The sequence below is a fragment of the Idiotropiscis lumnitzeri genome, chromosome 11 (genome assembly GCF_059441095.1).
Source record: "Idiotropiscis lumnitzeri isolate Australia: NSW breed Sydney's pygmy pipehorse chromosome 11, RoL_Ilum_1.0, whole genome shotgun sequence".
In the NCBI taxonomy this organism is placed as follows: domain Eukaryota; kingdom Metazoa; phylum Chordata; class Actinopteri; order Syngnathiformes; family Syngnathidae; genus Idiotropiscis; species Idiotropiscis lumnitzeri.
The window spans coordinates 3,612,822-3,637,231 of record NC_142401.1 but is presented as its reverse complement, the minus strand read 5'-3'; the positions used below and the strand labels follow the sequence as shown (position 1 = coordinate 3,637,231).

General features: G+C 42.4%; 3 protein-coding genes and 1 non-coding gene across 20 annotated transcripts; 2 read left to right on the top strand and 2 right to left on the bottom strand.

Moving 5' to 3' along the window:
• Positions 1 to 897: 897 nt before the first annotated feature.
• Positions 898 to 8,062, bottom strand: tada3l (transcriptional adaptor 3 (NGG1 homolog, yeast)-like). 8 transcript variants are annotated; one of them, XM_088309393.1, is made up of 10 exons: positions 4,647 to 4,663; positions 4,203 to 4,242; positions 3,655 to 3,895; positions 2,961 to 3,208; positions 2,641 to 2,746; positions 2,418 to 2,553; positions 1,971 to 2,074; positions 1,785 to 1,891; positions 1,436 to 1,627; positions 898 to 1,363 (listed from the first exon to the last, which is right to left on the bottom strand). In XM_088309393.1, the coding sequence occupies exons 3-10, from the start codon at positions 3,862 to 3,864 to the stop codon at positions 1,171 to 1,173; spliced, it is 1,296 nt and encodes a 431-aa protein (XP_088165519.1). In that variant the 5' UTR covers positions 3,865 to 3,895; positions 4,203 to 4,242; positions 4,647 to 4,663; the 3' UTR covers positions 898 to 1,170. The 8 variants fall into 8 exon arrangements, with proteins under 8 accessions (XP_088165519.1, XP_088165520.1, XP_088165524.1 ...); XM_088309394.1 differs by lacking the exons at positions 4,203 to 4,242; positions 4,647 to 4,663 and adding an exon at positions 7,801 to 8,062; XM_088309398.1 differs by lacking the exons at positions 4,203 to 4,242; positions 4,647 to 4,663 and adding an exon at positions 7,801 to 8,062 and having other exon boundaries at positions 3,655 to 3,876.
• On the top strand, positions 4,671 to 7,253 carry arpc4l (actin related protein 2/3 complex, subunit 4, like). The gene is made up of 6 exons (XM_088309400.1): positions 4,671 to 4,836; positions 5,290 to 5,408; positions 5,704 to 5,815; positions 6,295 to 6,390; positions 6,509 to 6,679; positions 6,821 to 7,253. Exons 1-6 carry the CDS (start codon positions 4,690 to 4,692, stop codon positions 6,824 to 6,826), a joined length of 651 nt encoding a protein of 216 aa, XP_088165526.1. The 5' UTR covers positions 4,671 to 4,689; the 3' UTR covers positions 6,827 to 7,253.
• A 155-nt stretch (positions 8,063 to 8,217) lies between the features above and the next one.
• Positions 8,218 to 24,041, bottom strand: LOC148326795 (MYND-type zinc finger-containing chromatin reader ZMYND8-like). 10 transcript variants are annotated; one of them, XM_088309387.1, is made up of 22 exons: positions 21,249 to 21,388; positions 20,368 to 20,504; positions 17,279 to 17,346; positions 16,818 to 16,963; positions 15,923 to 16,144; positions 15,651 to 15,764; positions 14,411 to 14,476; positions 14,120 to 14,212; positions 13,962 to 14,049; positions 13,820 to 13,875; positions 13,639 to 13,716; positions 13,444 to 13,559; positions 12,848 to 13,344; positions 11,866 to 11,991; positions 11,599 to 11,754; positions 11,020 to 11,532; positions 10,451 to 10,939; positions 10,196 to 10,335; positions 10,039 to 10,119; positions 9,882 to 9,960; positions 8,964 to 9,203; positions 8,218 to 8,892 (listed from the first exon to the last, which is right to left on the bottom strand). In XM_088309387.1, exons 3-22 carry the CDS (start codon positions 17,301 to 17,303, stop codon positions 8,717 to 8,719), a joined length of 3,501 nt encoding a protein of 1,166 aa, XP_088165513.1. In that variant the 5' UTR covers positions 17,304 to 17,346; positions 20,368 to 20,504; positions 21,249 to 21,388; the 3' UTR covers positions 8,218 to 8,716. The 10 variants fall into 10 exon arrangements, 9 of the variants coding, with proteins under 9 accessions (XP_088165513.1, XP_088165508.1, XP_088165510.1 ...); XM_088309382.1 differs by lacking the exons at positions 20,368 to 20,504; positions 21,249 to 21,388 and adding an exon at positions 23,888 to 24,036; XM_088309384.1 differs by lacking the exons at positions 20,368 to 20,504; positions 21,249 to 21,388 and adding an exon at positions 23,888 to 24,036 and having other exon boundaries at positions 15,923 to 16,066.
• On the top strand, positions 21,816 to 21,888 carry trnat-ugu (transfer RNA threonine (anticodon UGU)). The gene has a single exon. It is a non-coding gene; the product is annotated as a tRNA-Thr (tRNA).
• Positions 24,042 to 24,410: the final 369 nt, after the last annotated feature.

Below are 24,410 nucleotides of genomic sequence, written 5' to 3'. Positions count from 1 at the left end.
TACGTTGGGTTGCATCGATCTCTCATGTCCTGTGCAAACCTGCTCATTGCCCAACACTGCCAGAGAGCGATCCCCTGAAAAGATTGTCTACAATACGATCTCTTCTGTTGCTCCCAAAGACTCTGGAATCTAAATGGGACAAGAAGTACAGATGTTACGACGGTAGCGACATACGACGTTTCGTATTCAAGAACGACACGCATCACACGGTACGCTCATTCATTACTCAATTTCCCACTTTTTCCATTTATTTCACATTTATATATTACAAGTGTTTCTCATGCACTTAATTGTTGTAATTATGACTTTAATACTGCGTTAACGTAGGCGAGGTTACGTACGGACTGTTACTCCGTCGTAAGCCGCTTGAATGGCCACCTTGATTAATAAAACAAGATTTGACTGCCATCTAGTGGTATTTTAGGAAACATGTCTGCGCTATGAAAAAAATTAGTTATTTCGCTAATTCTATCACTTATATTCTATAAAAATGTGTTAGATACCAGTGCAATACTTGGTCTTTAAGTGACTTTTTTTTTTTTACCGCTCTTGCATTGAGGGAAAGCCTCATCAACTGAAAGAGTTTTACGCTTTCCTCTCCCGTTCCAAAGATTGTTGCCATGCAGGAATTTGTGGTTACATGACCAGTATGGCTGGTTATAAAACCAGGTAGCCCTGCCGAAGCACACTAAAAACAATAAACTCTTGTTGAGCAGGCTTTCATGATTTATGACAATCAATTGCCAAATGGATTGCCGCTTAGCCAATATCAACATCAACGTGTTAACGTTAGCTTCCATCTTAAGCAAATTACATTTCAGTCAACCTTCTGTGAGGCTGGTAAACTTTTCAGGACTTTAACCAGAATTTTGAGGAAAAACTTTAGAGTCACTCCAATGACGACGACAATGGCTTTTAATTGGTCATTATTTATACTAACACTGATATGCATTGTTTTCAGAACACAACGGGACAAAGGCCATAGAAAAATCATCCGGACTACTACAACAAAACAACACTAAAGTATGATAGATGCCATTGAAAAACAGCGACAAAAATGCCCCTCCTCGAAAAGCACCTTTGTAGGGAGATCAATTTTTTTTTTCAGTTGCTCATGTAACAGTATGTGACTGTAGTCCAAAAATTCTTCCTCGCACATATTTTCTTCCTTCAGCCATCTAGCAACTTAAGGATGCTTTCCCGCTCCTTCAGCGCTTTCCACGCCTGGTCTTTTTCCTTCTTGGTCGGAGTGCGCTTCTTCTGTCTGGCCGCCATAATTCGCCGAAATCCCTCCATGACCTCATTGTCAGACACCCTGACTCTCTGCCTCAGCTCCTGCTTACGCATCTCCTCTTTTGCCAACCTTAGGAGCAGAAACAAATGGGAGACCACACAGGTGTGTGACTTTGTTGTGCAGCTTCAGAAGAAGCCTCACCTGAGCAGCTCCTGCTTGCGGGTTTTGTTGTGGGCAATCAGTGCTTTGAGCTCCGCCTGTCTCTTCTGGAGATCGACCAGCACCTCGTCCTCACACTCTCCGCCCGGACCGGGTCGCTCCTCGGAGTCCAAGAGTCCCTGGGCAATCAGCTCCTCTTTGATGCGAGACTCGAGGGAACGCGTGTGAGGGGCGCTACAATGAATGCTTGAATGAGTGGACACAACTTGGGATGCACCGATAGTGGGCAATTTGGTGTGCATTTATTACGCTCGGATTTTAATTTTTAACGACAGGGCTCGTTCTTGAGCTCCGTGACTCTTATTATAGTCTGTTTGTTCATCAGACCTACCTAAAAGACTTCCCTTGGCTTCGAGGAGATGTCCCGGCTCCATCATTAGCATCCTTTCCTGAAATGTCTGGTATAGGAGAATCCTCCATGGGGGATATAATATTCTCCTGAACATGACAGAGAAGACATCATTATTTAAGCTCTTATTACCCAAACGTGAATTCCACCACCGTAAGCTGCACATACCTCCACGAGAGCCTGGAGGAGACGTTGAGTGAGCGGGCCGAAGGGACAGCCGTCTTCCGGAGACTCATGCTGGGACTCGGACTTCTTCAGCAAAGAGTCCACATCTAGTGAACATCAGCCAAGCGCACAAACGCACAATGACGTTACAAAGTTTATATTCTAAGCGCCTCTGCAAAACAAACCTACAGCGTAGAGTTAATAATTGCTGCACAAAATGGGCAAGGAGAGTGCCACTGCCAACTACTGGAGTGTATGTGCAATTACACTTTATTGTAGTATGGTGGGAAAAAAAGGATAACGCATGCGCCCTCACACGCGCCCTCCTCAGGATCGCACCGCAAAATCAGGACTTTTCCAAATGTACATAAAAATCCTTCTCATTCTCATCATACTTCCCAAAACGCACAAGAACAGAAATGATTCCTTTTACAGGCAGAACTGTGTCACCTTTTGCATCGAGCTCAGACAGCGGGCCACCCAAGAGACTCTTCTTCTTGTCGTTGGCTCGAGCACCTTCTCTCTGCTCCTCCAGCAGATCCTCCTGAGCCCACCGCTGGGAGTAGTGTTTCCCTAATGCTGGAATCTTCCGATAGCACAGACCGCACCAAAATTCAACAGACTGCTCTTGACGTAAAACACATTTTGACACAAGTACTGACGGACGGCTCACTTTAAAGTACTCGGCATCATCGTCGGGTGGTTTTAGAAGTTCCTCGAGCAATCTAATCTCCTCATTTGTTATGTCCGCGCAGTATGGCTCAACTGAAGCCCAGAATCTGAAAAGACAACAATGCAGACGGAAGACCAATCGACACAGATAATTACTGACATAGTTTGCTCATTTACAGTATATAAAAATAAACTGTTTTGACATGAGAAGCACCAGAAAATGTTGCAGGTTGCACCTGAGCAAATCTGAATTTTATCTAAAAGTTCCATGTCAAATTCCAGAGATTCAATTCAAAAGGTAAAACTTATATTTTTGCTGACCTGTTGGGGACGTCGTTTTTAGGAGTGCGAGGAATGTCTTGAGGATCATCTGTAAATTCATATTCTTGGCCTTTAGGTTGCAGGTTTTTGGATTTAGGCCTGCCAGGACCTGGCCCTGGCCCGTGACTACTTTTGCCATCTAATTTCTGCTTCTTTGGCTTGTGGCGTGACGATGCGGCAGGGTCAGGGTCTTTTCCCATCTTCAAAAAGCGCTTGTCTCCTTTCTTGTCTTGCCAGTCTGTGAGGATCTGCAACGCAAGACAAAATATAATACCATCAATATTGCTAATCACCCTAACATTAATCTGGTGCCAATACAATTAAAACAGGATATGCTGCTTCTATATCCTTGCTGCAATCGCTCTCAAAAATCAGTCTCGGCCTACTGTTTCCCTTCTCTGGCACTGTCTCACAGCCCAACTAGTCGAAGCAGAAAGCTACGACACGGCGAGTTTCTAATTTGTTTCTTCAGTGTTTCCTTGCCTCCATCACCTATCACTTGCACATGCGGGGTTCAGTTTGGATCTTAATGAATACCCGAAGACCTGCTCCAAGTGATGTTGCTATTTAAATTGAATTATTCTTCTTTACTGATGGTGTAGCGGTAAACTTCCCTGACTTCTTCTAGCTCCTAGCGATCCTTAACAGGAAAAGTGGAAAATGAATGGATGAATGACTCTTTTCTGTATCCCACCTGTCTCTGCTCCTCCAGAGCTCTGAGGCGACGGTTGGCCGAGGACAGGAGAGTCTCCAGCTCGAGCTGCAAAGTGTCCAGCTCCTCGACGCCAATCCCATCGTCTTCTGAGCGTCCCAGCACGGCCGTGTAGCGGGGACACACCTTGACGTGCTCCACAGGTTTGAAGTCATAGTACTTCAAAGGTGGGCAGTCCTTCAGCTCACTCATGATGCCGGGCACCTGAATACGATAGAATCAACTGAAGCACAGCGGGGGGGAGATACAGGATGAAATGTTATTTTGTATATGTAATTAAAATTGGATATGATAAATGCTCGTTTTTCGCCCTCACATTGCAGGTTTGGTTCATACATTGCTAACCTGTAGGGCCCAGACCGTAAAAAAAAAAAATCGAAAAATATATCGTTTTTAAATTATCAATAAATGGACCAAGTATCACTTACATAGTTTACGCAGTGGCGTTATGTGAAACCATGAGAGATAATTAACAGGCGGGGGAAAAAATCAGTAAACATCCGTGAATTTTCGCAGGCAACGATACTCACCGTCTCAGCGAATGGCGTCCATGATGGAAAACTCCATTAACTGAAGAGGGGTGTAAACCGTCGAATTCGTTAAAATCACGAGACAGTCAAATAACTTCAGCGAGTACTCAAAACCATTTTTAAATAAGTGACTAATATAAATAATGAACTTGTCAAGGTTTATAACCGTTCATTGTATTTTACATATCAGTGCTGCATATTAATAGTAGCGTCAGATCAAACCATATTGTTTTATTATATGGGTGAAAATTATTCACACTTTTCCTCTCGTACAGTTGAACGTAGTGGTTTAAATTCACTGTTAAAATTATTACACCTTGATTAAAGTCGTGTTCGTTACAATATCATTGCTGTAAAACAAAGAACACCACGTCCACTACACAAATGTCCCCTAGTCATGCAGCCAAATGGACTCGTCGTCAAGAATGTATTCGTTTTATTTACCCGAATACTTAAAGCGGGCGGAGTAAGGAGGGTAGTTGTAGAAATGCATATAGCGAAACGAAAACCACTTCCGTGTCACAAAATTATACGCAAACCAAGCGCACTATTTGGTTTAGAGCGTACATCGGGTTTACGGAAGCTGAGTCCCAGGCGTGGCTTAGGAACTTCCGTATTTTACAGCGCAAAAATGGTAAGTCTTCTCTTCAAGTGTATCTTAATTTGGTAATTTTATAGTGGAGCATTATTTAGTAGCAGCAGACTACATCATCAGTTACCATGCTACTTACACAATTCTGGCGAACGGAGGTGTTTTCGTATAAATTAAAGTGGGTTGACATCAGATAGATTTTTTTCCTGAAGCTTTTCAATGTTAATACTGCGTTTATATTTAACATGGCGGGTGGCAAAATAATGAGTCAACATCCGTCTGTACACATCACGTTAAATTAAAGCATTGGCATAAATATATAAATTAAAGTTAGTATTTGAATCCAAATGAATGGTTATTATAAGGTTGATTCTCGCTACGCTTCCTGACCATGCTTTTGGAACGCCCCCTTGATCGTGATGTTTTTATGGCTTCTATTCCATTTTTGTACCGAAAACAAAATGCAGACACTGACTTTGTCCAAATTGTCTTTAGACAGCGACTCTGCGTCCCTACTTAAACGCTGTGAGGGCCACCCTGCAGGCGGCCCTGTGTCTGGAGAACTTCTCCTCTCAGGTGGTGGAGCGTCACAACAAGCCCGAAGTGGAGGTCAGGTATGTCATTCTGCTTTGCAGAGGATTGCTACTTCTACGCAAGTTTGAACATGTGCAAACTCGCATACGGCAATCTTCGACAGCGGAAAAATGTTGGAGGTCCATGCAAGGTGTGAAACTGGCTTGCTGCAGCCACTTTGCAAGCGTCGTTGCATGGATGAGAAGCCCAGGAATTGGATGCATTTTTTTTTTCATTTGGGATCGTTTGAGGCTTCTCATTAATATGCGGTTTTGTCTTTTCATTTATGCCAGAGTCAAATGTCAGACGGATGATTGTTTTTGTTGTGGTTTACAGGAGCAGCAAGGAGCTGTTGCTTCAACCTGTTGTGATCAGTCGCAATGACAAGGAGAAGGTTCTCATCGAGGGTTCTATCAACTCTGTCAGGGTCAGCATTGCTGTCAAACAGGTACTCAGCTTCTTCAAACCACTCCTCTGAATTTCTGTGACCTTTAAGAAGACGCGTTGTATTTTTGTGTATTCTAATATTTTAAACAGTTCAGAAATATCTTAAAATATCTTTGATATTCTTTGGTCAAAATTGACAAAGAATAAAGAATTACAGTTAGATGAAGTAAAAGTATAACTTTCACACGTGCAGCCAGCACTTTGTCGCAAATTATAATTTGTTGTCAAGTAGTGTAGCTGATCTGTGCATGGGGCGCATGAAGCGGGCACTAGACTTTACACTGATCAGCCACGGATTGGCAGATGTTTTACATTTTTCTGCTAATTTGGTAATCCCATCCCCACGTTGATGACTTCATTACCTCAGCAAATGTCACAAGGCCACAACTGATTATTTTAGACTAAGAGCTTTGTCGTTTTTGAGGCTTTTGTTTTAAGATGTACACGCTAAAAAGAATTGTACCATGTCTGCCACCTCAGGCTGATGAAATCGAAAAGATCCTTTGCCACAAATTCATGCGCTTTATGATGATGAGGGCAGAGAACTTCTTCATTCTGAGGAGGAAGCCAGTAGAGGTGAGAAACAATTTGATGGTGGCCCAATTGCATACTATGATGATTGTTAACAAGATAGGAACAATGGCAAAATAAATTCCCATGTGTGATGTTGACACTTTAAACCGTTTTCTTTCAGGGCTATGATATAAGCTTCTTGATCACCAACTTCCACACGGAGCAGATGTACAAACACAAACTGGTGGACTTTGTCATCCATTTCATGGAGGAGATCGACAAGGAGATTAGCGAGATGAAGCTGTCCGTGAACGCTAGAGCCCGTATCGTCGCAGAGGAGTTCCTCAAAAATGTAAGAGATGACAATAATGCGTTTCTATATATTGATTACTCACTTGGTATCTTAATTCATGTGTGCACATCCGCTCAGTGAACATTACATCTTTACATTCAGAATTAGCAACGCAAACCGATTTTTCCTTCTTTTCCACAGTTCTGATGACCGTCACCTCCCACTGTCTTAACGGCCAGTCAAAAGAGAACTATGGGTGTAAACAATCAGTGAGCCGGTGAGAGAGGAACATCACCCACCTCTTGGCCACCCATCTTGACTTTTGTTTCTTACTCATCTCTGTACTCATTGATATCAGTGACTGTATATAAAGAAATACTTAGCAGTTTCCGTTTTCTACCACTTAGAACAAGATGGCCAGACAAACAAAGGCGGGTCCTTAAAGTATTAAACGCGCTGGTTTCCTTGAATACAGAGACTATGGGTGTGTTCAAATACAATTAAGTAGTTAGGTGTTAGTATTCGCTCTATGTCACTTCAGCTGCCCTGTTATTGTTCATTTTGACTTCAGTTACACAAACTAAAAAAAAATACTACCAAATTGTGTAAAATAAAGTGCCAATGTTTCTACCTTTTTGCTTCTCATTTGTGTTTGTAGTGGAATTTGATTTTCTGAGTTGATATTGTCAAGCAGTACAAATGTAGGATGGCAAAAAAATAATTCATGCAATGATTTGTAGTTCCACGTCCAACATTTTATGAGTACAGTGTATTTCAATACATACTAAATATAACATTTCCAGACGGAGACAAACTTTGAAAATGCATTTCTATATTAGTTTAGTGGAGGGGTCACCCCAACTCGGCTCCTTGTGGGCTTCTATCCTGCCTGCATGTTTTATCTGATGGATAGCCTCGAATTAAGATTCTTAACAGGATCTAAATCTCGTTAATAATAGCATGGAAATTCTTCTGATGTTCAAACCTTCAGAAAGCCAAAGCAAGGTAGACTTTGACATTACTAGTTGATTCCAAAAAGGAGAACTTGACTGTAGTTCAGCTGTGCACTCAAGGTGTTACAATAGCTCAACTTTTTGGGATTGTGGTAATTTCCAACAAAAAGGTTAATGACTTTTAATGACACATGATGCAGGAGTCAGTCAAATGAGTAAGTACTTTACCTTTTACCGGACGCAATTTTCAATCACACCCAAAACGGCCTCATGACACCAACATGTGCACTGTGATTGGCTGTTCGCTAAAGTGGGAAAAATTGCGATAATTGAAGCTATTTCTCAAGAACTAAATTAACTTAGCTCATTTTCACATTTTCTCTATGGACGTAATGGCTGCCTGGACAGTGGACCGAAGAGCGCGAAGACGAAGTAATCACTCTCATTCGCGAAAGTCCGCTGTTATTGGACACCGCCGTCAAAGGCTACGCAGGGACTAGCGCCGCCAATGGCATGGAGGGGTACTACCTCTCACGCATGCGCAGAAGGTCCGACGTGTAGCGGCGTAATTTGAAATAGGACGCCATCGTACTTTTTGTAAATAATTGACTACAGTCTACTTGCCACAAGAAAAAAATACACAAAAACAGCATGTCGAAAATGTCTTCTTGTCAGTACAGCATACAGCAGACATCATGAATCAAAACGGAAATTGACATAAATGAACTCCGCAGACACATGTCAATAGTCGTCTTATGGTGAAGTGGTCCATCAAAATAGGTTCCATCTTTGTCTTTTTAACAGTTGTCTATGAGAAGAGATTGAGTGATGCATGCTGTTAAAAACGACTAACTCCAACAGGTGCATGAATACTGCATGTAGTGCACATTTCTTAAACTGGACCCTCTTTCTTGCCAACAACTGCTGTCAGTCTTGTTTTCACATTCAGAACGTAGCAAAAGAACATTGTACTGTACACGGGCAGTCCTCATTAAGACCAACATTGTAAAACCAACGAATAAATGAAAAATACTTTGGATACAGCCACTAGAACAGGGCATATATAAAACATGTCGTATACATAAATCAGTGTAGTGGGTATTAAAAAAAATAAATAAAAAGAAATCAAGTATATTGCACACAGTTAAGATGAGCTGACAGCAGCATTGTCACTGCTGGTCTCCGTTTCACAGTCTTTATCTGATGAAGCGGAGAGCGGTGCTTCTTGGAGAATGTTTGGTCCACAGTTAGCCTGTCCTTCTCCTTTATTTGACGGGTCTGCCGTCGTCTCCGCCTCGGGTCCTTGCTGTGAAGCCGTGGCTGCAAAAACACGGAGGGTTGAAAAACTCCTGTCCTGTATCGCCCTTTAGTTCAGTGCGACCACGTCTTACCTGACTGAGTGCAGGACTTCATGTGTTCTGGCCAGTGGGCCTGCTGACACGGGTAATCGCAGTAGCTGGTGTTCCAGCAGCAATAAAAGATGGCCTCTTTTCTGCAGTTGGCGCACCACTGTTTCTTCTTGGTTTCATCCACGGCTTGCTGCTTGTCCAGCTCGGTCTGTTTTTTCGCCTCTGCCACCAAGCGCTCTTGCTCTTGCTCCAGACTCTGCCTCATCTCAGCCATTGTAAGCTCTAAATTTGATCAATGTTCACAAGATGCTCAACATTACAATGGAAGGGAGAACATGTATCTGTCAGGAGAGTGCCGTCAGGATTTTCAAGGGCTTCTCTGCTGACCTTTAATGAAATTGTATAACGTTATGTCGCTGTGTCTTGGCTGCCTAGCTTCTAGCCGCGTGTATGGACATTTGATTGTCCAATCAGATTTCAGGATGCCATGCGAATCCAATTTGCTCAGAAACTTTAGAATTTGGAGTGCTGTTTCATGGCACACAAATCATAGTATTTTTTTTTTAAACAATTTGATTTTAGCTTCATGGCTCATCGTCAATTTTCTATCCTTTGATTGGTTGAGCTAAGTACAGTTGGCTTTCTGTGTGCATTTTGCTGATTGGTTGAACTAAATTTGTGCACCAAAGATTGATTTACAGTGGAGCTCGACATCATCAGTCATGATAAAAGATTATTTGAAGGTGGAATTTTTTGAAAAAAAAATTGAAGACGGTGAGGAGAGGTCAGTCAACATTGTTGCTTGCTTGTTTTTCGTGCACTTCAGAAGCAGTAACATGAGCTCTCTTTGCTCGCAATGTTTTTTTTTTTTTTTTTTTGCTTGGTTTCAGTTGTTTTTTTATTAGGTGCTAAATAAAGTTGTGTTGCGAATATGAAGTGTCTTGTGACTTAAGTCCTTACCAAGATTGTGCTTCATCTCTGACAACTCTTGCTGATGTAACCATTGTAGTTTTTCAATTTCAATTCTAAGCCGCTTCATCTAAAGAAAAACAAGGGGAAAAAACTCAGCAAATGCCACGATTCAAACAAATATGTCTTTAAGTGTGCAAAGCGACACCTCAGCAAGAGTATTCCCTGAAGTGCTTTTCGAGAGGTCACTGTAGATTTCCGTCATAGTACCTTTGATTGCATCCATCATCTGAAACAGACATTTTCCGGATATTTACATTCTTTCCCAGAACACTTTCAGGTTCCGCCATAACCAAAATGCTTACTTTGTTAGTGTACTTGGCGATATCTGCAGCAACGTCCGCTGACGCTGTCGAGATGTATTGCTCAGTTTCCATGGATGAGGATGGCGGCGATATGCCCAAACCGGATGCTGAGGCAGGGCAGCTGGACACCGGGGTGACAGCTGATGCGCTCAACGGAAAACGAAAAAGATTTAGATTATTCTAAGATTTACAGTCACCATTGTATTGTTGTGTAAAAATATACTACGATGGAATTTAACGGATAACCGTATCTACCTTTGATTGACTGTCTGGTCTGGTAGCGTGTGCTTTGTGAAGACTGCTGTGTTGAAGATGACGACGCTGCTGCCGAGCTGTTGTCACACGGCTGCGTCGTGCTCTGTCTGGGCGACGATGCTTGACTTTGCGAGGCCGCCGCTGGCTGCTGGCCTTGCTGCTGCCGCGTGTGCCATTTCTGCGAGGAGTTCTGGAGCTTGGCGGCGGGAGTCCACACGGTGGCGCTCTGCGCTACTGGCGCCGTCTCCCGGGGCAGCAGGGGGCGCTGTTTCTTCAATCCTGGTGTGGTGGAGGCCGACGATGAGGACGAACAGGGTGGAGTTGCAGGGGCGTTGGAGACAGTGGCAAGGCTAACGTTTGCGGCAGAAGGCGCGGTGAGGGAGATCATGGTGACGGGAATGGCCATGGGGGACTGCGAGGCAACACTGGAGGGTGTGGAAGGGGCTGTGCTGTTTTGAGATGGGAATGTTGATGGGGTCAGAGATTTACCTGCAAGAAGAAACAGATTGATTTGACGAAATCGCACTCAAACAGTGATAAAAAAATAAATAATAATAATAAAATGTCACCTTCAGGTTTACTAGCAGGTGACTCTTTAGTGTTTGTGCTGTCTTTTTTGCGTCTCTTCTTGTCCCTTTTCCCCTGCTCTTCCCCAAGGTCAATAACCAGCTCCCTCTCTGAGTCTGAATCCTCCACAGGTGTAGTTATCTTCATATCTTCTTTCACCTGTCCCTTCTCCCGAGACACAGGTAACAGTGGCGGGGATTTGGTCTTCTCCGGACTCTCTTTCTCTGGAACTTTTTCTTGAGCCGGCGTCTCGGATTGCATCGCGCTAACTTCCTCTGCTGCAGGCTCAGAGACCGGAGACGTATTGGATTTGCTCGCTTGGATTGGAAAGGATTGGTCTTGGTCTCGGTTCTCGCTCTGGGCTTCCTTAGTCGGCGCGGTATCCTGAGAATCTTCAACCTTTGGTCCTTCGTCACTGGCATCGTCAGTGTCACTTGAGTCAGATTTACCCTCAGAGTCGTCAGAGTCACTGTGTTCCACACCTTTGTACACCTCGGAAGAGATCTCGTTTATACCTGCAAACAGGAAATATTACAAAATAAGCAAAGAATATCAATGCACGTGATGAAACTTTGACTGACCGAGCTGTGCTTTACAGCTTTCAATTGTTTTATCCAAGTTCAACTGGAAACGGCTCTTGAGCTGCCTTTTTGGAGAGGTGAGAACAGGGGCGGTCCCCAGCTTCTGCAGAACTGTTTCACTGAGTTCCTTTAGGTCCATTTCGGCTTTACTCCGATCTGGGAGAATACGACATGAATGAATATACCTCATCGCAGAATCACAACACAAAAGGTCATTATTAGCTTTATATTTCTGACGCATTACAAAAGCATAAGCGACTGATTCACCTAGATTAAGATTCAAAATGCTTCCCGTCAGATGTGTCTTCTCTTGTTTGGTGTTGCCAGGGGCTTGCGAGTGTAAAGGTTTGGAGCTGTCCAATAAATGATCGGCCTGACTTGGTCGAGGATGAGCTGGTGACAATGCACAGAGGGGTTTAAAAATCAGGAAGATCAATGAAGATGAAACAGATGCAGGATATTGTCATATAATTAGTGATGGGGGGGGAAACGAAGCTTCAAAATTGCTTCATGAACCACTTCTTGCATTTTCTGACTCCTTTAGATAACACTGTGGGTTTAAATCAGTGCTTCTCACCGCCCCCCTAGCAAGAAGAAAACAATTCGCGCCCCAGCCCACCATCCACTCTCCGACACAACTATATATAATAGCATTTGTCTATAAAATATTGATAGATACACCTCTGCATAACATCGTATCCTTGTTAATGTAAAGAACACAAAAAGAAAGAGATATTGTTCAACTTACAAGTATAATCTTATTAACATTGTTTATTAGACTGTAAAAGAAAATATTTTAAATGCATCAATTTGCCTGAAATTCTAAAAAAAAATAATATCCTTGTTTAAGCTGTAAACATTTTTGACAGACTTATTGCTGCTGAAAATAAAATTAAACAAAAAAAAAAATTCTAATTGACTTCAGCAACATTTACTCGGGAGCACAATATATAAAACACTTTAACTTACAAAACAAAAAAAATTAATTAAAATTTGTTCAGATTTTTTTTTTTTATCCAATGGGCAATGAGAGCGCCACTGCCAACTACTGGAGTGTATGTGCAATTACACTTTATTGGAGTACGGCGGTTTCCAAAACGCCAAGTCAGTGTGTTTTCAGCCCAATGTTGAACACAGAGTGCCATCTAGAGGAGTAAAAAAGAAATACTGGAAACAACTGGTTCATGAAGCAAATATGAAGCTTCATTTTCCCATCCACTACATATCATCCAAATAAAGGCCACAATACCTGTCGAGTGCACTGACTCTTCTCCGATACTTCCCTGGTTGTTCGTGGCCTTTACATGGGACTTGTCTGTTGTGTCCTCCCCGTCCGAACCGGTATGTGCAGAAGAGTTGGTGCTCATGGGGGAGCGCGGCATGTCGCTTAGAGGCAGCCGACGGCCTGTCATGATCCCTCCAACGCCAGCCCCAGACAACACGGCCCTGGCCAGGGAGATCTTCGGTGATGCGGTCATGTCGAAGCTCAACTTGATCTTTTCCTGTTTGTCCGTCTTGAAAGGAGTGGATGAGGGGTCGGAAGGGTCCTGCAGCATTTGAAAGCTGCTGTCGTGCGTGTAGGGTGTCCTGAAGGGGGCGTAGTTAAACACGCCAAACTTCTTCCTCATGTTCTCCACGTAGACTTCCATCTCTTGCATGGCGCTGTTGAATATGCTTTTGGTCTTCTTCACAGAGAAGGGAATCTCTTTGGACATGAGGTAACAATTATTTAAAGGAACCCAAGCCCTAAAGGGTGTACACGTATGTCATCACATGACCCGTTAGTGACACCAAATTTTTACAACAGACACAAAGTCAAATATATGAAGTGCGAAAGATTTCCACCTGTCATGCTGACCGAAGAAGCGAGCATCCACCTGTCCATCTTTGTCGCGCAGAGCTTTCGCCGGCCAAAAGGGAAAACCTTTCAATTTAGCCCACACCAGAGGGTGAGGGTTACCCTGTATTCACACAATAAAATACAGAACTTGAGCATTTTTTTTTTTTTACTTTTAATGTTGAAAGTGAAGTTCAACTTACACACGGTTCACAGAACCAGTTGTCTCTCTTCTGGCAAGCAGACAAATAACACTCAGGACACACTTCAATCTCATTCATCTGCAAGAAGATACAAATTTACACTTGCTGAATCACTCACTGAAAATTAATCTCCACGAGGAAAAAAAACAAAAAAAAAACATGACACAGACCGCATATTCACCTCATGTTCGCAGATCTTGACAATAACTTTGGCTGTGGCTGTCAGTTTGTGGTTGCCTAAAAATAGGAAGTTAAGAGTTTTAGAATTTTAGAATTTAGGAATTTTTTTTTTTGCAATACAGAGGTTAAAATATGCAACACACCTCCGTTGTATATGATGCAATTATGCAAAATCCACTTTACATCCGCCAAGAAGGCCTCTGTGCAGCCGTACATTTTCTTTTTGATGTTCTGTGTTGCAAACGTAAAACTTTTAATATGAGTTTATCTCATATCAATTCTCATGAACACCTTTTTTTACCTTCTCAAGAGTGCAAAGATCCATTGGGTGAAATATGTATTCGGCATAGTCTGGATGCTGATCGAGAGAAACCGGTTTCTGGAAGAGCTCAGTCTTTAAAATGAAGCAAACAAGAAGAGGGGTAAAGGTTAGAGTCAACGCGCAAAATTTTACCGCAAATCCTCCCCCCACTATGGAAGATGAGCACTATTGTCATGCGAGGACTAAAGCGGCATCAAACAAAACAAAAAGGGAGCACAACCAGTCAAGGAAGAAATCAAGACAGGGACTTGTTAGTGGTATAATTATTACCCAATTAAAAGTCTTTCTCTGCGTGGAAGCTGCGTGGGGAGAGCGAGATGACAAGCGGGGATGATCCTGAAAGAGAGTGAGAGGGGCAGCTGTATCCTCACGACACTACCGGCTTGCATGTTGACTTTGATGGTTCCCAGCCATGGCAGGCCCGGCATCGTTCAAATGTTTGGGAATGTGAGGTGAGTTAAATGAGATTGTCACATGCAAATTAAGAACGGCTCATGCGAGAGCAATAGAGGACAGGTTTTAGGTGAAGCGACTGATGAGAATTCAAAGACCGTAAAAGCGTGCAAGGCTGATTTGCTAAGGGAAATAAGCTCCGCTGATAGAAATCCGTGAGAGTGAACAATTAGCGCATTTTCCGGACTATAAGCCGCTACTTTTTTTCCTCGATTTTGTACCGTGCGGCTTTTCTGTGGATTTTTCTTTCACTGATAGGGGCGCTCTAGAGTTCAGAAAATACGCTAAATAAATCTCGATTTTTTTTTTTACTCTTAGTTCTGTTCTGTTTTAATGAGCAAAGTTGTTGCCTTGTTAAAAGGCACTGTTTATGTACCTTTATGTGGATTCACAGTACAGAATTGTTCCCTACATGCAGTAAACAACTCATTTTATTTCAACATAGAACACTGCGGCTTTATATTTATTTATTTATTTATGTATTTCTTTATTTTTTTTATTTATTCATTTATTATTTTATTAGTATTAATTCTTTAAGCGCGGCACGGTGGCCGACTGGTTAGCACGATGGCCTCACAGTGAGAGACAGCATCGGTCGTGGGTTCGATCCCGGCTCCGGCCATCCTGTGTGGCGTTTGCATGTTCTCCCCGTGCTTGCGTGGGTTTCCTCCGGGTACTCCCACATTCCAAAAACATGCATGGCAGGCCGATTGAACACTCTAAATTGCCCCCAGGTATGAGTGTGAGCGCGGATGGTTGTTCGTCTCTGTGTGCCCTGCAATTGGCTGGCAACCAGTTCAGGGTGTCCCGAAGATGGCTGGGATAGGCTCCAGCACCCCCCGCGACCCTAGTGAGGAGAAGCGGTACAGAAGATGGATGGATGGATAACTTTTTAAGGGTTGCTTGGGCTTATATACAGGTGCGCCTTATAGTCCGAAAAATGTGGAGGTATACTTTCGGATAAAAACAACTTAACTTTGACTTGGTATTGCAGCTTGTCACTCCGATAGTAGATAACCATTTAGTTAGCACGAGATCCCCATACCAGCATACTTACACCTGGCTGTTTCATCTTCTGAAGTGCAAACTTTAGCAGGTAAGACAGTTGCTCTATATTCAGCATCATCATGGCTTTGCTCTGAGTCTCTATACATTCAGCAACTGTTATTTTCTATTAGAAAAAAACATTGAGAGGAAAATAGTTCTTGTTACTAGATGTCCAAAGCGAGGTTCATTTTAATTAACAAACATAACATGAGTCAATGTAGCATCAGGCTTTGAATTCTGGTTTCTGACACCCTTACACTCAGAATAATCCCGGGTGAGTACCTCACACTCTGGACAGAACCAGTCGCCCTCAGGCTCGTCTGGTAGTTTGAGGCACTTGGCGTGGTACACCCTGGGGCAGAGCTCACAGCAGAGCACCTGACCCTCGCGGTGGCACAACCAGCAGTAGAAGTCATTCCTGCCGTCCTGCGGTACAACATCAACAGGGTCTGTGGTGAGTGCCGGCTGCTTCGCATAGTAAAAGGGACCGTGTCTTAGTTCTGACTGGAATGCAGGCAAAAGAAAGACAAAGTTGGGGGGAGGTCAACAAACCAAGTCAAGCAGAGATGCACAATGAGCAGCAAAAAGGTCCGCCGCTGTACAGAAAAAAAAAATGACGTCATTTCTTGGGTCAAACATGCAGGTTTGCAATGCAATTAGGCTGTGTTTGGCAAATGTTCATGTCAACCTTAAATCATGGCACAGAATCATTTTGACATAAGTTACGCATAAAACAGCAGGGGGAAAAAATGGATTATGATTGATCTTTAAGGTCAGATACACATTGAAGGCAGAGGTATTTATTGTTTTGTTCAGGTCATGTTAAATAAAATGGACCTGATGAATGTAACTGCATTGGCTTCAATTCTTAATGTAAATAGAAATATCTTTACTTTACGCACCTAGTTCTAGCAAGCAGTTTGTACTAATTGCAGCATTGGTTCTTCTGAGAATGCCTTTAATACTAAAATAAAATTGGTACTGCGTGAAATCCGTGATTGACCCGAAACTCAGTTAAGGTGGTGAATCAAAAATCGAATCGAATTGGGCCCTTGTCTATGGAATCTAATCCATTTTAGAAATACACAACTGACCATCTGACCAGCATAATGCAAACAGAGCGGGATAGAGCGCCCATTTTTTTTCCTCACAGAGGGACACTATTTTGTTTTATTACCTGGTCTTTGCTGCTGCTGACCGCCCCCGGTTTCTTCTTCTTTTTCACTGGGCTGGGGGAGGTGTCGGCAGGCGAGTGACCGTTTGATGAGTGAGAGGGACTTGGCATCTTTCGTTTCTGGGTCGTCCGCTCTGTTGAGCCTGCGTCTTATGTTGCAGATGACAGTTGGATATCAATCAACTGAGGTGCCGTGACGGGCTTGGTTAAGGTCAGAGGTCGGCTCCTTATAGCCCAAAAGACTTATTTGAAGTGTGCTTTTAACATCCCGACTTCATTAGAATTGTTGTTTGTATGATCATTCCACTCATGGAGTCAACCTTGATGATGAGCGTGCATACATTTTTGAGCACAATTATAACTACCACGTACAACACAAAGTTATACAAATATAATCTATTAAAATCTGCAACATGCAAACTTTGCATAAACAGATTAAAAAATTTTACATTATTCATTCTCACCTTTAGATCGCGTTGAGCTTTCCATTTTCTCCGTGGGGATGTCAATCTTCTTGATCTCTTCTTCAGCACTTGTGGAGACAAGGGAGTTAAGTTAATACCGTCGATACTGTGGAAATATTTCAACTTGAAACAAACTGGTACAGTTCAGTGGTTTGTATCCATTTTGACCGACTTACGAAGCTACGGTAAACTTTTTTTTTTTTCGGTCAATGGGCTAAAGCTTTTGAAAGTATAAAAATGAAAACTGCTAAAGCTCTACAGAGGTACTGCTCTGTTTCCACGAATGAGGATGAAGATTACTTGCTTAAACTGGTTGCAGACAGGCAAGACAGGTGGACACCTCTGGAGAATACCATTGGCAGTTTAATAAAAAAAAAAAAACTTGAGAGACCAACCAATTGCATAGACTACTGTAACAGCAAACCAGTACATAGTCTATATTTAATTATTTATTTATTTGACCTTTATTATCCTATCATCACTGCCCCTCTTGAGGTGCTCCATTCCAATCTAGTTTCCGGTGCTTTACCCATTTCATTTTTTTTTTTTTTTTTTTCAATACCAGGGATCAACGGCCTGTCAACTGACACACAGCCACAATCGACCCACATCGATAAGCTCCCTACTTTCACAAGAGAACATGTTCCAAACTAAAGTTACTAAATAAAAACCACGCAAAAAAATAAAAAATAAAAAAGAGTTTGGTGTCTAAATACCTTCCAGGTATTTCCCAGTATCAGTCAACGCTTCACCCTGGTTTGTTGGCACCACAATGTCTTTCCTATTGTTGTTTACAGGCTCTCTGTTGAAACAGCAGAGCTTTTTGTTTTTTTTCTTTTTTTAAACAAGATCTTGCTCATCAACCCCTCCTCCCCCTCATCCTCCTCCGTCCGAGAACGACGAAACGCAGACCTTCCACAAAGACTGTCATAAGGGCAGTGCAAAGACATTCTGGCCTTCTCAAACCACTCAGTCCGGACAATCTTACGCAATTCATCACAGCGATTTCTCATGCCGTTCAGGAACGTAGCAACGATCGCCAACAGCGCGAGACAAACGCATGACACCCGATTCTTATGGCACACTATCAAACAGAGCCTTAGACATCAGGTAACATACTGATACGACCATTCCCCACACCCTTCCATCACATCCATGCTTCAATGAAGGAAATCAACAGCATGCCTTCCGTTCTTACTCACATAAAGATTCTTCACCCTATTTTTTTTTTAACTGTTTTCAATTACACAGGGCGTTGTGAAATGAGGGAAAACGATGGTTCCAGGTATCCCAGAAGGCCTCCTCTCCCCGCTGCTTCCTCCTGCAATTGTCAATCTTTAACCTCGGCTGCGGGCGCCTGATTGGTTTGAGCAGCACTCCGAGGTGTCTGATTGGATGCGGAGCTCAATGTACCACATAAGCTTTCCTGCTTCTTGATCTCCTCAGCTACAGTGCTGCAATGCAGAGAGGACGGCTCTCCACTATTGCTTCAAATCAAGTCCCTATTTCCAGACCCCCCCCCCCAGTTAAAACACGCAAAAAAGGCTGCGGCCGCGTAAAACGCAGCGCTTTGAGCAAGACGGCGAGCCGAACGGCTTCTGTCCTCTCCGTGCTCTCGGAGGTACATGGCATCCATTTTGATGAGGCTTTCTCTCTCCCTGCAACCGCTCGAGCCACACACAGAACAAGTCCACGCCGCACCAGTTGAATGGAGTGAACGGGGAGCAGATGCAGGTTATTATGCCCCGCTAGGTTTTAATATGCAGTCGACACAAAGACTGGACTTGAGAGTCACAAGTCTGACTCGGAAGGCAAAATCTAAAAAAAGCATCTCAAGGCATTATTTTCTCTTATGGAATATTTGCTTGCGGGGATTCGCCTGAGCTACGGACGGAACGCAAAGTCGAAAGCTTGACATTTTCTCCTTATCTGTAAGATACGTGCAGGGATCATTAACATTCACTGCACCTCAAACAAAATCACGTCAAGCCCGCTGTGACAGGTTAACTTGCAGCAGAAGAGGTCAACCGGTAGACAAACAGTTAAAAACAGATGCAATAAAATGCTAATTTGATCATCAGACCAGGAAATGAAAGGTATGACCACAAAAAGAAAACGCGGGTGTGGGTGGAGTGATTCTCTCAGTCAACAACAGAACGTGACCTTCAAGTCAGGTCAAGCATAAAGTAAGTCTTCATAACCAAGATAGAGTGTCTGCACAAGTGATAGACTGATTATCGGTCCAATATTTGGCATTTGTCAATTATTTTTTTTAAACTTTCAAGGCCGATACATTAAAAGCTGGTTTATTTTGGCTCGCTGCAGCCCACTTCTCTCTCTCTCTCTCTCTCTCTCTCTCCCTCTGCTGTGCTGGTGGCCCTGCCTGCAGAAGCAGATTGGCCCGCCCACAGCACCATCTGATTGGTTCTTTGTGCAGTGGGTAGCAGCCAATCAGCAGTAAGATGCCTGTTTGCTTTTTCACCTCGAGTCACACGCACAACAGGCAACAGACTCGGCCGAAATTTGAATAATGTCAGTCTACTGCAACTCACAACTAAAAGAAAACTATTTTCCGAAGTAAACTTGAAAGAGATGTTTGTTTTCATTGAACTATAAGACATGCAGCTGAGCCTGGGAGCTCCGTGCACTTTTTGTTCGACTTTTAAATTAAGTTTTCTATTTTCTAACATTTAAAAAAGCTTTAACATGTTGTAACTCACGAAAGTTGATTAATAAACATGTGCTTAAAGACTTTTTTAAATTTTGACACCATTTTGCCCCTTTTTTCAGCAAATGAATATCGCCTTCAAATGTCGGTTATCGGCCTCCATGACAACTAATAATCGGTATCAGCCCTGAAAAAAGCATATTGGTCTATCACTATTCTGCAGTGAGGTCTGAAGCCGATCATTTTACATTTTCCAGCAAAAAAAATAAAACGAAACTAACTAAACATACCACAAGAGCATCGAGGCTAAAACAGAATCCAACCACTGGCAGACAAAGCTCAACAACCACACATGAGCGATCTCCCAGACAGAAAGCAAATCAGTGACCTAAATAGACAGAGAAACAAGATGCTGCCAAACCTGTTTGCCCTTCACACAGGTTTTTGGAAAACAGGGATGAGATGAGATGAGACGAGATCAGATTTCACCGCCGTGCCTCTTCAGAGGAGATCCTTCCCTGCTTCTTTCCTCCCGCTTACATACAAGTAACCAGTGTGCTTGGAGCAGAGGGACAGAAAGGGGAAGTTCTCTAAGATGGCTGACAGTCGTGAAGCGGAGGACACTGGGAGGCAGTGCGCACCGTTCGGCTTCAGCTATCACCTCGTACGCTGCGATAAATAAGCTCCCGTGGCAGACCAGATCTGAAGATCATTCGTACTTTAGAACGCCACCCTAAAACTGGTGAGCCCGTTTAAGACAAGGTCCAATCCAATGTCAAAGGGCAAATGCGGTGCTCAAGCCAACTGACTTTCGGTGAACGAGGAAAGTACGAGGCGATTGTTTTTTCCTAGACGTTTGTTTGATATACAATCGCTGATCGCGCCGGCATGGCAGTCCTGCTCTCACTCCAGTTTGAGGCCTAAATTAAACTTGCTGTGCTGTCACTTTACCATCTGTTAATTCCTTTGGGGTGTCCCCTTTGCAATCGTGGCTGTCTCTCCCATGCTGGATACCTCAACGGGCCTCCAAGCTTGACAACACAGGCCGGTGACAGCCACAAAAATGAAGGAAGGTTTTTTTTTTTTGTTCGACTGCTCTCACCAGGTGGGGGTCCAAATTGGAGACCTGACATTATTCGCAGCGGTAGTCTGGTACAAGTGCTCATCTTTTCAGCTCCAATTCTATAATGTGATGTGACAAGATATTCCTTCCCCTCCCCCAGTTTTCAGGGCATAGCTCATATACGGCTGATGCCTTAACAACAGAGTAACACTGAATGAAAGAATGAAAATCTGTCTTACCTCTGTGGATGCATGTCTAACAATTCTGTGTGATATGTCAATGCTTATTACAAACATGGAGGACAGCCCTTGTCAGCCGTCACCCTGCTCCGAGCACAGCCACGCTCTCAGTCTCCCACAAGCTGTCCTACGTGCCGAGCCTGCTCTTGTAAAAAAGTAAACGCTGACTGGACAGACCGGCTGGGAAAATGTAAGACAGCTGCCGATTGGCTGCTGCACTTCCTGGCTGGTTGTCTTTTGTTTGGCTGAGAGAGGCGGAACCACGAAATGATAAGGCAGAAACACACGTCCTCGTTCAGCTGTTGTGGGGTTCCCCCCAAAAAATGGATGGTGTTAAAAATCACGGAGAAAAAAAACAATCCCTTCCCTGGAACAAATGGAATTAATACTTGTCACATTTAGTTTAACTGACGAAGAAAACATGATAAATAAATAAATAAATAAATAAAACGAATAGTGTCACCCCTGTATTTGAGCTGAATCCAATGCAATAAAGCAGTTAAATCATTTAGCAAGAAACGTGACCTTTTATTTTTGTGTAACATCCGCAAGAAGCATGTTACTACTGGCCTCATAGCTCAGTGGTTAGAGCACTGGTCTTGTAAACCAGGGGTCGCGAGTTCAATTCTCGCTGGGGCCTAACGCTTTTAAGGCTTGCTCACACCGTGTTGCTATGTGGACGGATGTTAGAAAGTTGCAATCACAGTTAAGGAAGAAGTCAAGACATTTCTTAAAAAGTGTATGTTCTATGCAGTCCCACTAGTGTTGCGTTTGAGGAATATGAGTTTAGCAGTAAAATCGGCCATTTTCCCATTTACTGTCGAATGAAAATGAGATGCGCAGTTAGGCAGTGGAAGCTAACGACCAATCATGGCTCAGCTACATAAAACTGCCTTCTGAGATGGCTAAAAACGGATGTTTTTTTATGCTAATCCAAATTCCACAAACTCAACATTAATCAGAATTCCATGTTTAGACGGATGACGGCATACAGAAGATATTATTGTAAATATTTTGGGGGGGTTGACTTTCCCTTTAAGCAACGTGGAGCTGCAATTGCTCATGGCAGCTGGCACTATAGCACTGCATTACTTAAATAAGTTGAAAAAAATACGTGAATTGAAAAACCTGAATTAGAGTTGGTGTGTGTGTGTGGCTGTGGAAGCTTGTTTTGTCTGGCTCACTAAAGGGCTGCGAAACATTGAGATGACGAAGCAGTTAATACAAAATTAAAAATATTACTTTACTACTTCAGGTTACAACAACAATAAAAATCAAGAGTACAAATTGATCATAATTTGCATTTGTTAATGTTTAGTCGGATTCAACTTAAATCTGCATGTACAGTATGATCATAATTTCATGGGACGGCAGCTAAGCACATTTATAAACAGTCTTTCCCAGAAAAAGAAGAGCAGCAATGACCTCTGGTGGCAAATAGAAATACAGTATGCTGAAATTATTGTTTGATGCAATTTGATCTCATCTAAAGAAACATGGATGAATGATTTTCAAGAGTGACTGATAATGTCTGTTCGATCATACTCAATCTCCTGGCACAGGATTTTTAACCCCTCAGTCTTTCTTTGTTTCTTCCTGGCCCAGTAAATTCCTGATGGCCGAGTTTCTAAACATAATATCAACATAAATGTTTGGATTAAAAATATATTGATAAATTCATAACTACAGCTACCAAATCCTGTGCAGGATTTGGGTGGAAAAGCAGCTTGTCATGTGATGTCAAACAACTGTAAAGTCATTTGGACATTTTGTGATATTTCTGACTTGGCATGCCTTCTATGGAGTTTCACAGCAAGTGATGTTTCTGCTAATAAATATAGGAACATAAAATAGCACTAACAAATAAGAGGTTTAAATTGTTTAATAAAACGTGATAAAAGAAAGATTTTGGGACTCCGATATCAAAACTGTGATACCTCGAATTGAGAGCTGGACCTAATATGCATGTTATGGGAAAGAACTCGGGACTGCGAAGCAGCAAACGTGCTAACTACAATTCCATCATTCTGCCTTCCCGCAAACTAAACAAACACATTTTTAACTTGTTTGTACGGCATTTGAAAAGTGCAATGCATAAAGTCAGTTCACTTACACCAAGCCTCCGTTTCCACTTCTTCAAGTGAGCTCTCTTTTGTTGTTGAATGTGAATAATTTTGTTTATATTTGACTTTTATTACCTTTTATTATAAAACGAAATATTGGGCTAGGACATGTTAAATCAGTCTCTGTTCAGCGCAGTATTTTTTTCCATAGTTAAACAAAAAGGGTTTACTAATAATTATCAGAGGCCGTGGGAAGTGTGTATTGGCAAAGGTTAGCTAATTGTACGTATTGAGCTTTTCCTCTTTTTCATCCGTTATTACAAATTGTAAATGTGTGGGGGTAACAAGCAAAATGCCACACGACTTCAGTTGAACTATATTATTTATTTTAAACATAAATAATTAATTAGCTAGGCCACGCGTTCGCATTCACACACTTAGATGCAAATTTAGCTCAGGGAAGTTGGTTCTGTAAAAGCCCAATGTTTTGGCCTGATTCGAAACAGAGAGTTGGAAGCTTACGAAATGCGTTAATATATCTTTTTTGCCATTTTGTGTTCGTGTTAGCCATCGTACCGTTTTATTCCCCCGGAGGCAGGTTCAGGTTGTGACATCTTTCTGGCTTGTGTGCGTGACTTCTTTGTAAGGAATCTTGCCGGCCACAAGAGGTCGCTGTCGTTAGCCATTCGCTGTCTTGTCACTGTTGTAGTGACGTATAAAATTTAATCCTGCTGGATGGCAAATTTTAGACACAAATGTAGAAAATGTGAAAGAGAATTAGTACATTATCCCAACATTTGTGTTTCAAAGCATAATAGGTCAAATGTTTTGGAAATCATCTCACGATAAGCTTGACAGAAAATAAGTAGAACATCGAGCAATCTAACCTATATATTATACAATACCAGCGTGGTCGGGAACAATTTCCATTTTATACTAGAACTGTTGATATTTTTTGTTATTTATTACAACTTAAAATGATATGCAAAACTTGAATAAAGACCTTATGTTCCAACGTGGGACTTGAACTAGTATCCCCAGTTGAATATGTGATGTTGATTGCAAAATTGGGGGAGAAAATCATATTATGCATCTGGCA